Here is a 12,967-nt window from a genome sequence, read left to right on the forward strand (position 1 = left end):
GGCATGCTGGCAGCACCTCAGCCACTTTGCATTGCTTCCCGGAGATGCTGCACAAGGAGTCGGTGTGGCCCTGACCTGCCCTTTTTTGTTGTTGTTGCCAATTATGATGGTGCTGATAAAAGGACGTGTTGATATGTTTCCAAACAGACTCGTGGTTTGCATTCCTGAAATTGCCGCAGCGTTCTTATTTATTAAATTGGCGGGGGGAATGGCAGCAGGAAGGGGGTATGTTCGTGTGGTTTATTGTAGTTGTTTGAAAGGTACGAGATCACGTGCAATTGCAGGCTGTGGTGTGTAGTATATTAACTGATGCTTTCTCCCCCTGTCTTATTTCTCTTCCAGCCCTGCAGTTTCCACATCATCTGCTGTGTGAGGAACGCTGATTCCATGAGAGAACTTCCTTTCAGTTACCTGTCTGCTCCTATTGCACGCTGCTCCTGGCCAGTGATGAGCCATTCAGCTGGACTGGGATTTACCATGAAGAAGGGAGAGGCGGAATATTAGCTGTAGACATCCTATCAAGTTCTTCATACACTGTTTTTACTGTGTCTGTATATAAACCTGCTAGTATCAAGCACACGCACTCTTAAACCTACATCGGTGTTTCCAGAGTTGCTGCTGTGTAAGAGGTTTGGTATTTCTCACCATCATGGCTTCAGTTTGGAAGAGACTACAGCGTGTTGGGAAACATGCATCCAAGTTCCAGTTTGTGGCCTCTTACCAGGAGCTGATGGTGGAATGCACCAAAAAATGGTAAGAAGTAGCTCATGTTGCTGCACAAATGGTGGAGTAAGTCGCTGGTGCTGAAATAGGAAGGATGTTGCTCATTTTGTGTTGTTTGATTTGCATGCGTTGGCCTTGCCTCCCCTCGCTTTCTCTTGCCTGCCCCTTGCAGAAGCAGCTGTGTGGGGTACTTGTCTTTCTTGGACCTGTTGATTTTCTTCTGTGCTTGGATTTTCTTTGTCATTGTTGTTGTGCGGAGGACAGTGCATTGATTACCTCGTCACCTGTGACTTAGTGGTGTGGGTTTGGTTGTTGGGTTTTTGGGTTGGTTTTTTTTTTCAATGTTTCCCAAGAGCTGTTTTCCAATTCAATGCTTGGTGCTGGGTGTTATCTGCTGAACCTGTTGTTCACTGACTAAGACATTTGAGATCAGTCGTGAAGATGGTGGTGTTTTAATCTGGGGTGGATACCCATTTCAATTTTGACTTTTTACCTGAAGATATCTTGTCTCTCCTTCCTCTTTTCCTTGTTCCTTTCCATCTTAATGGGAAGAGGGAAGAGACAGATCCTTGGGAACTGTCTTAAGGTATTTGTTTAGTCAGACAGGAATTTTGTGCAGAGGTGGTCCAGTTGGATGGCTTTGGATCTGACTAGACAGCAGCTAACAGTTAATGGTGTGGGTCTGGCGCATCTTCCTTCCTGTGCAAAATAAGCTTAAATAAATATGCTAGGGAAGACTAGAAGCAGCTTTTAAATAGTCAGGCAAAGATCTCCATTATACAAATACTTAAGTGCTGTTTTATATGTTTGGAATATTGACGTTACTCACGTAATTCCTCACATTAGTGTGAGCCTGTAGTGTCAGGGGATGAAGAAAGTACGTGCCAGACCTCGTGGACGGAGATTTTCAGATTGCCTTGTAATAAACTGCAGCCTCCTTTCTAATACTTGGCCTTTCTTCTTGTTGGCAAGTTTGGCACTTGCATTGGCTGCTTTCACTGGTAATGAGTAATTGCCTCTACAAATTTAAATTCTATCTCTTGGAGTTGGAAATCTCTGTCAAATATGCTGGAAGGCTGCTCGCTGCTCTGCTTTAAAGGAACACTGTCAGGTTAAATAATTTTTTTTTTAACAAATTATCCTCACTGCCTAAAACACTCTGAAAGGTTATTAAGAAACAGAATCATTTCGGGAGTTGAACTTGCTTTCATGGAATAAGCTACCAAGTAAAAACATTTTAAAAGTTGAAAGAGGTGGTTGTGTTTATCTCATGGGATCTACTGTCTCATTCAGGCCAGAGAGTTTTCCACAGTAATTTTGGTTTATCAGGTTCATTTCAGGAGTTGTGTTTATTACTTTTTATGGTTTGTTTGCATAAACTAGCTCGTTTTGGCTTTCCTTTTCACTTTGATTCACTCCTTGCTTGAGAATTTGCAGAATGCTTCAGCACTGAAGTATGAATGCTGCAGGGGAATGTTCAGATTGGATCTGCAGCTAACTTTCACTTTATGTAAGAAAAAGTCACACACAAAAGTTCTCTTGTGAACAATCTTGTTAATTTAGAAACAATCATCTTACTGTTTAATCATAAACTAGAGTGCCCACCTAGAAAAACGCCTATGTGTGAAGTAGTGAAACAGCCTTCAAAACCTCAGCTATGTAACTAATTTCTTAAAAATAAGTTGGTTTTTCTGAACCTTCATTTTACCTTCTTGAATTTAAATATAGGCAAGATCAGTGCTTGTGTTGCTTGTGACAAAGTAACAGTCTGGTGGTGAAATGTGGATGAATTCTAGGAAAAATAACAATAGGGGAAAAAACATCACTTGCACAGTCTTTTGATTGTAGGCTTTCCTATTTTGCTTCCTCTTGTTAGGAGAGCCTTAACAAAAATGTTCTTTAAGTGTGCAAGTTAAAAATATGGTATTTCTGCCAAAAGTGGAACCCCTATCTGAAACAAAAGGGTAAATATATAAATATTTTTGAGAACCTTCAGCTAAGTCTTTGCTTAACTGCAGAAGATAGTTCTGCATGTGCTGACAGAATCACTGCTTCCTCTGTTTTAAAACTTGTCTCAGAGTTTGGCCCATGTGAAAGCAAAACAGAAGAAATGAACTCCATATGCTGTTCTTGCTGAAAGCACTCAATATGTATTAAGGGTCAGTGCTGTAGTCTGTAGTTTGTTTGATCAAAATGTAGTAAGCAGTAAGTTATTTTAATGTACTGGCATTTTAACAATGCAGTGTTTCTGGGGGAAAAGAATGCTCCATTCTTATTTTAAAATAAATGACAATGCAGTCATAAACACGCTTGAACTGGGATGTGTCTGTGAGCAAGGACTGTGCATGACCAAACCAGGCTGGGTGCCTGTCTGTGAACTGCTATCTTCTGTTCGCTTTACATTTGTCTAACCCTTCAGAAAGTGACTTGTGTTTTAGAATATTCTTGTAACTGATCATGTGCAGTTTGCGATGTTGGTGTATTTGTGGTTGGCTTTACACTTTTTGTCTCCTCTAGACTTGAATTGATTCTATTTTTATTTTTTTTTTTAAACTTGGTGTTCAAAATAGCTCTTGCTCTTTTTTTCTGGAGTTATGTTGGCTGTGTGGGAAGTTGCGACCACTCTAGTGTTGCTGCTTCACTTTAAAAGGATTACCTCTAAGTACAGCAGCATTTGTCCAGCATAGGTGAAACTCCCCTCTCCTTGCTTTTTCTGCTCTCTAATTTCTGATTCTTGTCCCTACTAATGCTTAAAGACAGCCACTCTCAGGTGATTGCTTTTCATCAGTGGTGCATTTTGAGGGGGCGGACTGTGATGGAGTGCCCAGTGTCGTCAGTGTTTCATTAGAAAAACCTTATTTTCAGGTAATTAACAACACTGCGACACTTCTGTGGCATTCTGGCTGCTCCTGCTGACCCAGACCTAATTATTGTGGCTGCACAGTACCTTTGAAAAATTGAGCAGTTGGTTCCTTTAGAGCCTTTCATTAAAAATAAATAAATAATTATAGCCTTGGTCTTTAATATGGATTAGTGACTCCTGCTACTGTGAAAACGTCATGCTTTGCATTAATCATATAAGCGCTTGATTTTTTTTGAAAGGTGCTGGCTTGGCAGTGCCCGGAGTGTGTCATCCTCCACTTACCCTTGGAATAAGCTGGGACAGCACAGGATTTTCCACCCAGCCTTGCCAGTGAGCTGCAGTCCTGGCTGCATGGTAGGAGAGAGTTAATTTAGCCTTATCCTCAGTGCAGAGCCATTGAATAAAACCAGAAATCAGTCTCATGAGTTTTGATTAGGCTTCTACAAAAAAAATTGTATTTGCTGTTCTGCATCCCTGGAGCAGGCTGTTGCTGCGTGGGATAGGATGGATAGCACAGTGCCGGGCATTGCTGGCAGGTGTAAGGCTGTGACTTGTGCAGGGGATCCAGTTCAGTTGCCTGAGCACTGGTTTCTAGAGCTGTTTGAGATGCCTTTGGGTTTCCTGCCAGTCCCAGCTGCCAGTTTGGAGAAGCCCAGGTCTCCTGTTGATCCAGTGTGAAGCCTGCCAGCCCGGCATGCATCTCTTGTGTACCCTGGGGCTTCTCAGCTGCTGGAGGCCTCTGCTCAGGACTGAGTCAAGGCTTGTCTGGGGTGCAGGCTGAGCAGAGCAGCCCCACAGGAGGAAAATACCCCTTTGGACCAGAGATCGGTTCCCGAACTTGGACCAGGAGCTGTGATAGCTGTTTTATAGGGCTGCTGAAGCATCTAATGCTGAACATGTGAACACTCTAGGATGACTTTTATGTTTCCTTGTTTCCTTGCAAGTCAAGGACTCGATAGACACTTCAAGTGTAGTACTGATTGGTTTCCACAGAGTGGCCTAACTTCCAGAGCTGAGGTTGTCAGGTTCCTAGGATGTCATTGTCCATTAGAGGCTTTTAGAGCAAGAAAGCTGCTCACCTGAACGTAGGTGCTAACTGCTTAAAAACACTGGAAAAGAATAAACATAAAGAGCCTTTTCTACAGGATTTGCCATTCAGGAGTTGCTGTAGAGATAAAGAAGTATGGTTTGGTGTGGCTTCTGTTACAATATTTGTAATACCTGTCATCTCCTAGATGTACTGCTTTGCTTTTAAATCTGTCATAAAAATACAGTGAGCCATGATGTTCTAAAAGGGTTAAACTTTTCTTGTATGCTGCCTTAACTGAAGACAGGCTTCATTTCCATGAGGCAAGTTGCCTAGTTTTGTGCCAGCTAGGTACGATCTGAAGTAGGTTCTGTATTTTCAAATATGCATCTTCCTCTTTTGGAAATGAAATAATGCTTAATCTTTTTTTCCAAAAGGCTTTAGCCATCTGTTTTTCTCTTCTATTGTAGTTTCATAACTGGATGCTGCAGGAATTTTAAGATTTGGCATGCATTGTGCATGGGAGAGAAATGAGCTTTTTGAGATTCCACGGTTTGCACCAATCTGCTTGTCTTCTGGTTGCCGCTTTCCAGCAAACTCTTCAGTGCTGAAGGCCACGGAAAGAAACCGGAGTTAACTGGGTTCTGTAGAAATCCTTGGGGGCTGCCTGCACAGGGTCGGCTGTCAGATTGCTCGGTTCATTTCCTTGCTTTGCACGGTTGTTAAGAGGGGATTTTGTGAGCACCTATGTGCTTTTAATTATTAAGGATGATCTCCTTGAAGCTTGTAACAGAAAGAGATACAGTTACAGGTCATTTCAGAATCTCTTTGAGTAAATTTTGCTGAAACAGTGCTTTTTGTTGTGGGCTTGCTCTTCTGAGTTTCTGATCAAATTTGCATTTGCGTGTTAGCCATATAGGTATACTGTAAAAAGTATAGCTTGTGCAAGGGAAGTGTCGTGCAATTTCTCCTGCTTTTTAGCTTCTTTCTCCTCAGTTAAATTATACTCTGTCCTCACACTCTTCATTGAGATCTCTGATTCCACACCAAATAATCCCCATCTGCAAATACACTTCAGCATTTTCTTCTCCTTTCATTTCCACTTTTGACTGAGGACTTTTTGAGGGCATGTCAAACTTATTCTTTCCAAATAATCACCACCAGCAGCCTTACAGGTCAGTCTTGTCCCTTTCTTCCTGCAGTCAATTAAAACACACTGTCCACGCACAAAAGCAGTTCTCCTCTGCCACCTTGCATCTCTCTTCTTTTTGTATGGGAAAGAAAATCCTTGCTTTCAGAAATGTAGATCTGCTCCTTTAGGCTGCCTGCCCAGCTTCTGTCAGGAGGTGACTAGAGTCCGGACTTCTTAACACCAGCTGCTTTCCTCCCCTACCTTACCAAGCTGGCCTCCTCACCCCTTTCATAGCCTCACCCGTGTTCCATGGAGCACGGCTTCGGGGTTTCTCATCAAGGTTGTTAGCTGCATATTGTGCAGTGAAGAGATTTCAGTAGGAGAGGTATGGGCACATGTGAAATCTTTCTTGCTGACTTTTTCAGATCATCAGTGCTGCATGCTTATACCCATTTCCTATTTGCAGCAACTCTTTGAGAGTGTTTGAAACTGTGTGCAGTTCCTAAAAGACCTCATTGGTAGAAGCAGGAACGAAGCTTAGTGTCTGTAAGGTAGAAAGATTTAGGTTTGTCCTAAATACTTGTTCTGGATTTTGTTTGTCTTTGAGAGACAGAATTCTTCCCAGCAGTTCCTTGACATAGTGCACTGTTCTAGCAGTAAGAAAAATAATTGTCTAAAGCAGAAAAGATTAGGATATATCCAAGTGTAGACAAATCTGCGTTAATGGCCTGTCATTCATTCAGTTAAAGGGGTGAGGATGTCGTCTTGGATAAATAAAAACCACTAACTTACGTTCTAACATGGCTTTATTTTTTGAGGGAGAAACTCTCTGTGTGTGTGTGTAACTTCCTCGCAGAGCTTTACAAATAAATAAAACCTGGCTCTGTTCCTGCAGGCACTGTGTTGCACGCGTACAATACTGTTCCTTTGGACCCGGTGGATTTGAGCTGGAATAAAGAAATTTTTGCAGGATTGGATCCCTGTGAATACTCCTTTCAGCTCTTTGTGTTACGAGGTTAAATGAAATATTATGACATTGTGTAGGCCTCATCTGAGCTGAGTCTTCAGTCTCTTAGACTGCTCAGGCTGTATAGTGCCAGTCTGTTGCTTCAATTAGTTTTTAATTGGTTGGAGAGAGCTGAAGTCCCTTTCACAGCTTAGTGTGAATAAGGAGAGGAGGAGGAGGAGGAGGCTGGTAAGGTTGACTAAATCTGAGGAAACTCTTCTTGTAAAACAAACCTTTCAGTTACCGTAGTAAAAGCATTCTGCTTGGGTGGCTTTCTGAGAATACAGACTGGGGGGAGTTGTTTGTTTACTTCCAAAAGCTTTCCCAGTTTACTCTGAGGGGAGTGTGTGAAGTGTGTGTTTGTTTCCCTTGCCCCTCTCCCTCCTTTTACTCCTTGGGGTAGAAGCTGGCCCTGGCAGGCTGTTCGCTGCCTTGCTGCGGGACACTCCTGAGCTGCCCTCTGCACCAGGTCTGTCCTGTGTGTCCTGGAGCGGACTCTGAAACACAGGAACTATGCAGCTGAACTTTTGTTCCTTATTTTAAGATATGCACATGGCAATAGGGTAAATAAAGCTGTCCTTGTTTTCTTCCTCTTGTTGTCTTTACTTGAAAAATGTATTTCTGCAGCATGCAGTTTATGTAGGCACATCAGAGCCTCTCAGCTGGGAAGCTGTATGCTTTGGCAGTTGAGGTATAGGGTAGTTGTGGCTTTTGGCACCTGGAAAGGCATTGCAGGGACTTGGGAGCTGTGGGTTAAGCATGAGCTAAAATTAGCAGAACCATAACTAACACTGCTGTTGTCTAAGGCTCTGGCTCATGAGGCTTTCTGGATTCAGGAGTGGAGCTGAGATGTCACTGTCCCTTAGCAGCAGTCTTCTGCCCTGAAGCAGAGGCAGGATGACAGTAAAGCTGCCCGGTGTGTCGGAGTTAACCGTCATCAACTTCGGTTCAGATCTGTAAAGTGAGCATGAGGAGCAGAAGATGCGGTGGGGAGGGAGACCTGCCAGGGGGGTGAGATGAGACACAGCTGTAGGCAAGAGCATCTTGAAGTGCTTCAGCTAAATCACCTGGATCCTGAGTAAGTGCCCTGTGCTGTCACTGCAGGGCTTCTGAGCACACAAGCTTTGGAGATGAATCAGAAGTGCAGGCCCTCAGAACTATTGTTTCCAGCTGCCTGCAAACCTGTAAAGATGAGCGATCCAAAAGTAATTCTTGTTTGCTTGTTGAGGTTCTCTTTGTAGTGGAGAGTCATTAATGGGGTTTCTTTTTTATTTCTATTTTACTGTTATTTAAGGAGACTTTCTTGAGGATTATTCCAAAGCTATGGTCAGACTCTGCAGCTGCTTAACTGTCTGCAGCTGCTGAACTGTGATCTCTGTGGCTCTGTGTATTTATTTCTGCACAAACTGGTTTTGGGTTTTATTGCATGTGCCCACTAAGTCTCCTGCAGTCGTTCTGTGGGCTTTGTTTTGGGTGAGCTGCTGTATGAGAGCCTAACAGCACACTAGCAGATCCAGTCTTTTTTTTTTGATAAATCTGTTTTTCAAAACTACTTTGGTGCTGCCCGAACATGACAAGGGTAAAATAATTTCTAGTTCTGGAGACAACTGAATTGAAACACTTGGGGGCATTTTAAGGCTCTTACTGTGTCACATCAGTTTTGACTCCCATATTACTGTGGCCCACATTACTACCACTCATTTCCGTGGAGCCATTTCCACAAGCACCTGTAGTGACCAGTCACCCTCCATGTTCACTGCCTCCTCTTTCTTTACCCAAGAAGTAATGTTTGCTTCCCTGCTGCTGTCTGACGGGTTGGAGGTCTCTGGGGCTGCTGGATGGGTGACATTGGCTGTTGTGGTGGGAGATGCATGTTTTGGTGGGTGTGCAGCTTTGCTGGGAGCATATGTTCATCTCCACCTGCTGCGACAAGCCCCAGCACCTTTCTCCTAGGCCAGGCAGACCAAAGGCTCAGTCAGCTCTGCGCTTTCCATTAGGTATACTGCTGCCTGATGCCCTAAGATGATAGCTGTCCTGAACTTTCTTCAGGGCTAAGACTAATGCACTAATGCCTGTGCTTTTAAATCCAGTGTCATAAACTGACTCTCCCGCCACAGCTGTGCTTGGGAAGAGTATTTGCATAGCCAGTACTGTTACTATCAAAAGCCATATTAAATGAAGTAATTGGAGAATCTGGACCATTGAATGCAGTTGGCAGCGCATTGTACCCTGCCACTCAGCATGCACTGTGAACTTCCTTTACTTTCAGTGACTGCTCATTAAGTAAATTCTGAATCTCTTTGTTTATGGCAGTACATAGGAGAAGATTTAAAAGAACAGGAAGAGCTGTCAAAACACCTTAATTCACTTCTCCAGCAAGCATCTAACTTGGCAGCTTGTAAATTTCCTAACCAACCTGTTGCTGACTTATCCGTGGTTTATTAGCAGAGGACTTAACCTTGACAGGAGCTGGTAGCACCTGACATGATTATAGCTCTGGAGTCACAGTGCTGGTGGCCATGTTAGCAGGTGCGTGAGTCTGTTTGGCTGCTCTGAACTGCTTGGCTGTATTTTTCTTCTGATTGTACCTACTGACTCTTGGAAAACTGATTAGTGGTTTGTCTCTTCCTGTAGGTAACCGGAGCAATAGTTGCATAGAGCTATGAAAAATTTTAAAAGAGAACAAGATTTTGGAACTCCTTTTTCTGTTCAAGTGCAGATCTTAGCTGCATAGGGTACCCAGAATAAGTGTCTCTTAAGTTGAGCAAGTGAATATTCATAAAACCTCCCCTTGCATTCCTTTATCTTTGACATGTAAGAAAATTTTAAGAATGGGAAGCCCTGACCCATTTTTCAGAACTTCCTGTCATCCCACAAAAAGCAGAAGAATCTAGCACAGTGTTTCTTGGTTTTGAGGCATATATGGGATGATTCCTGTTTACTGGTAGCACTTTTAAAAAGATCCTTTTTTAAAATACCCATGACAATGTTTTCACCCTGCTGTTTTGGGATTTGTGCATGTAGAAAAGGACATTTGGGGTTGTAGGCTTTGCTTTTGGTTTCTTATTTTCTTGCTAAAATTGTTTACTTTCCTCCCTTTAGCTGGTTGCTCTGAGCTCCAGTGTCTGCGTACCCTTTCAGAATACCAAGGTAGACAGTCTTAAAACAGTAAAGGAATTATTTTCTTTCTCATGGATTCATTTTTTTCATATACTGAATGGGTTTTGATTTTTGTTTGTTTGTTTGTTTTGAATTGAAAGATGACTAAGAGTAATCTTAACATCCTGAATTCTCATAGTGGTTGATGGAACGGTGACATTTTTTTTTTACAGAGGATTGAGAAAGTGTGATCACCCATATTGCTAGAACTGCAAACATATAGTGCCTGAGACATGATGCCTCCTTTAGCCCATGGCTGTAAGGCTGTCCAGTAGAGTTGGGGGTGGTGGTGTGTGTGCAGGGAAAGGCAACTCTTCTTTTCTGCCCCCACACTTCTTCCCTCTTTGCTTGGGTAAAGCCCTGCCAGCTGGAAGCTAGCAGCTGTGCCACGGGAGTGCCGGAGTACGGTAATACAGAGAGCTTGGTAAAGGGTGGTGCAAGGGGACTGCCCCTGGCGTGCCGTCAGCTACCTGTGGCAGCCTGCTGCACCACACTGCCTTGTCAAAGCCTGTTGTACCACCACACCAGTGTTGCTGTCATTTGTCCAGAGAGATGTGACAGCCCTTTTCTCTGGGTACATGACCTGTGGTTTACAGGGCCATGCCGTCAGTGGTTATCATAAGTTTGCTTGCTGTGTTGTTTTTGAACCTTGGGCTTCTTCCTTATTTTTAGCTTTGCTTCATAGGGAAGAAGCTCTCATGTGATGTTAAAATGTGTCTGAATTTTCTGTCTAGCCAGCAACTTCAGCATTGCGTCGGAAAGTTTCAGCAGACAACTTCAACCAAAGCTTTTGGGGGTGGAAACCTCCAGCTATTATTTCCATGGGTTTTGTGAGAAAAGGCTTCTGAATAGAAGAGTCTTGGTCTCTGGTTGCAGGTAAAAAGCCATTAACCCTACCCTTTATTAGACACTGGAGAATCTGCAAGGGTGAAAGCTGCTGGCAGCGCATCTCTTTTCCTCTGCTTGGAACTAGGGGTTTGTTTCAGTTTGTGCTTCCACACGGCCCTTTGTGTGAGTATATTTTTGGAGCAGGGAGCTGCTAGATACATTTCTGGGCTTCTCTGCTCCCCATCTGTTGCTGCAGCTACCTCCTGCTCTAGCTGCCTCGGGAGAGGCTGCATCACAAGGGAAAATGGCAGTGAAACCAGGCTTGTTATCTGTGCTTTCAGTCTGTGAGTTACCTGGTCCTGGCACTTGACGTTAGTCTTGCCCATCATCAGTAACTTCAGTACTGCTGGTAGCATGGCTAATGTTGATGTAGTACCACCGCAGATGGCAGGGAGTCCCTCGTCTCCTTTCCTACTGCTGTACCAGGAAACAGGAATATGGAAACTTTTGCATATAGTTTCAGTCTTCTTGTCTGGAGTGGACGCTAATAAAGTATTTACAGTGCACGAAGTCTGCTTCCTCCTGGCGGGGGGGGGGGGGGGGGAAGCTGACTTCAGTAAATAAATAAATTTATTTCAGACAAATTTGTTCTTAGGGAAGTAGAGCATGTACTGTAAGGGAAAAATAATACCACTTTTAGCAACAGCTGGTGAAAGGAGTGTACTTGTGAGATGTGCAATTAATGATAGTCAAACTGTAGTTTAAAAAAAGAAAATAATCTTGAGCTACTCTTGAGTATAGGAAAGCTACAATTTACCCTACTTGTTTATGTCCACTTGATTCACAAGTGGTTGTGAATTCCTGATGGACTGAATCCACCTTGTGCTTGGGAAGGTCACACCACTTGGTTTTCTGGAATGTGAGGGTACATGGCATTGTATTGAGCTGTGAGCACTAGCTGCAGCGATGCTCTAGGGCTGCAGTGTCTGTCATAAAAATAAGCTACAATTTACCCTACTTCTTTATGTGTCCACTTGATTGTGAGGACTGTCAGTATCTCTTACGGCTGACAAAACCCCATTAAGGCCCAGAAAAGCAGAAGCCTGCTGCTTCGTTAGCCTCACAGGGCGGGCTTTCTGCCCTCCTCTTCCTTCTGAGCTGTGCTGTAGGCAGGCTCAGAGAAGACTGTTAGGTTTGCCTCGAGTCTTCTCCTGTGGGGTTAGTTTATTCCTTGCAGCCCTAGGAAGCCTTTAAAAATGGTTGGCCTTGCAGCTTTTTCTGTGGGATATGTGCTTGTTGTGTTTCAGTGTTGCTCAGGGATGGGCAGGATGGGCTGTGAGCTGAGCTCGTGGGGGAGCAGGGGCAGTGAGAAGCAGAACATGAGGCTTTTCTCCCTGTTTGAATGTCTTCTGGTCTGCCTGTACAGGGTACACAAGGCATATTCTCCTTGGTTTGGAGATACAAAAACAGTGACCTAAATACAAGCAACTCGTGTGCAAAGCAAAAATAATTATTTCAGAGAGCAGCCATGGAACCGCCTCGTATTTCTGCTGACGTCATCTCTCTGGTTAGCACAGGTTTTATTGTTGGGGTCTTTGCTTCTTGTACGGAACATCCCTGGCAGCAAAGGAGAATTAAAAACTGTGGGGAGACATTTCTGGAAGCTGGTAACACGTGACAGAGAAGTCTGTCACCTGTGCATAGTATGTACAAATATACAGTTCAAGATGCAATGTGTATATATAAAATCAATGTATGTTGTTGAACCATGTTAGGAGGGAAAGCCTGGATGGTGATGAGGAATAGCAGAAGGGGTGGCTGTCGCTGGCAAGGGACAGATCTTGTCCACCCTTGGTTATTCTGGGAGACTTAAGCATGCTATGGGGCACATGGGCTGAGCAGGGCCAGAAATCTATTTCCTTACAACCTCAAGCCATCTCGCTGGTAAATTAAGTAGCTTTGAAATGGCTTTGAAGTAGTGAAGTATTTAATGTTGCTGAAGTGCTCAGCATTGTAGTAAACCCCAGGCCTTTGTTTTCTTATTTAATACAATTCCTTTCAGCTGTAGTCAGATTTTTGTATTTTATTCAGACAGGAGTTTGCTGACCCAGGCCATGTAAAATTCTTATGACAAAATGTGCACGCTTTAAAATGGGAACTTACTGTGTCACGCTGAGCTTTCAGACTTGGTTTTGCTGAACAAGCAACATGCACTTGGGTATATTTGGG

At 43.5% G+C, this 12,967-nt stretch overlaps 1 protein-coding gene across 13 annotated transcripts in view; it reads left to right on the top strand.

Annotated features, from left to right (window-relative positions):
• EHBP1 (EH domain binding protein 1) overlaps positions 1-12,967 on the top strand; it is a 226,230-nt gene that overhangs the window by 980 nt on the left and 212,283 nt on the right. For 9 of the 13 annotated variants that reach the window (XM_037391625.1, XM_037391623.1, XM_037391626.1 and 6 more), the window contains exon 2: positions 343-753. In XM_037391625.1, the coding sequence (XP_037247522.1) occupies positions 650-753 (104 nt within the window). In that variant the 5' untranslated portion in view covers positions 343-649. Of the gene's footprint in view, positions 1-342; positions 754-12,967 lie in introns of those variants that run through there. The other 4 variants (XM_037391630.1, XM_037391633.1, XM_037391635.1 and 1 more) reach the window with 1 other exon arrangement.

Source organism: Falco rusticolus, chromosome 6 (genome assembly GCF_015220075.1).
Source record: "Falco rusticolus isolate bFalRus1 chromosome 6, bFalRus1.pri, whole genome shotgun sequence".
NCBI classification, from domain to species: Eukaryota; Metazoa; Chordata; class Aves; order Falconiformes; family Falconidae; genus Falco; species Falco rusticolus.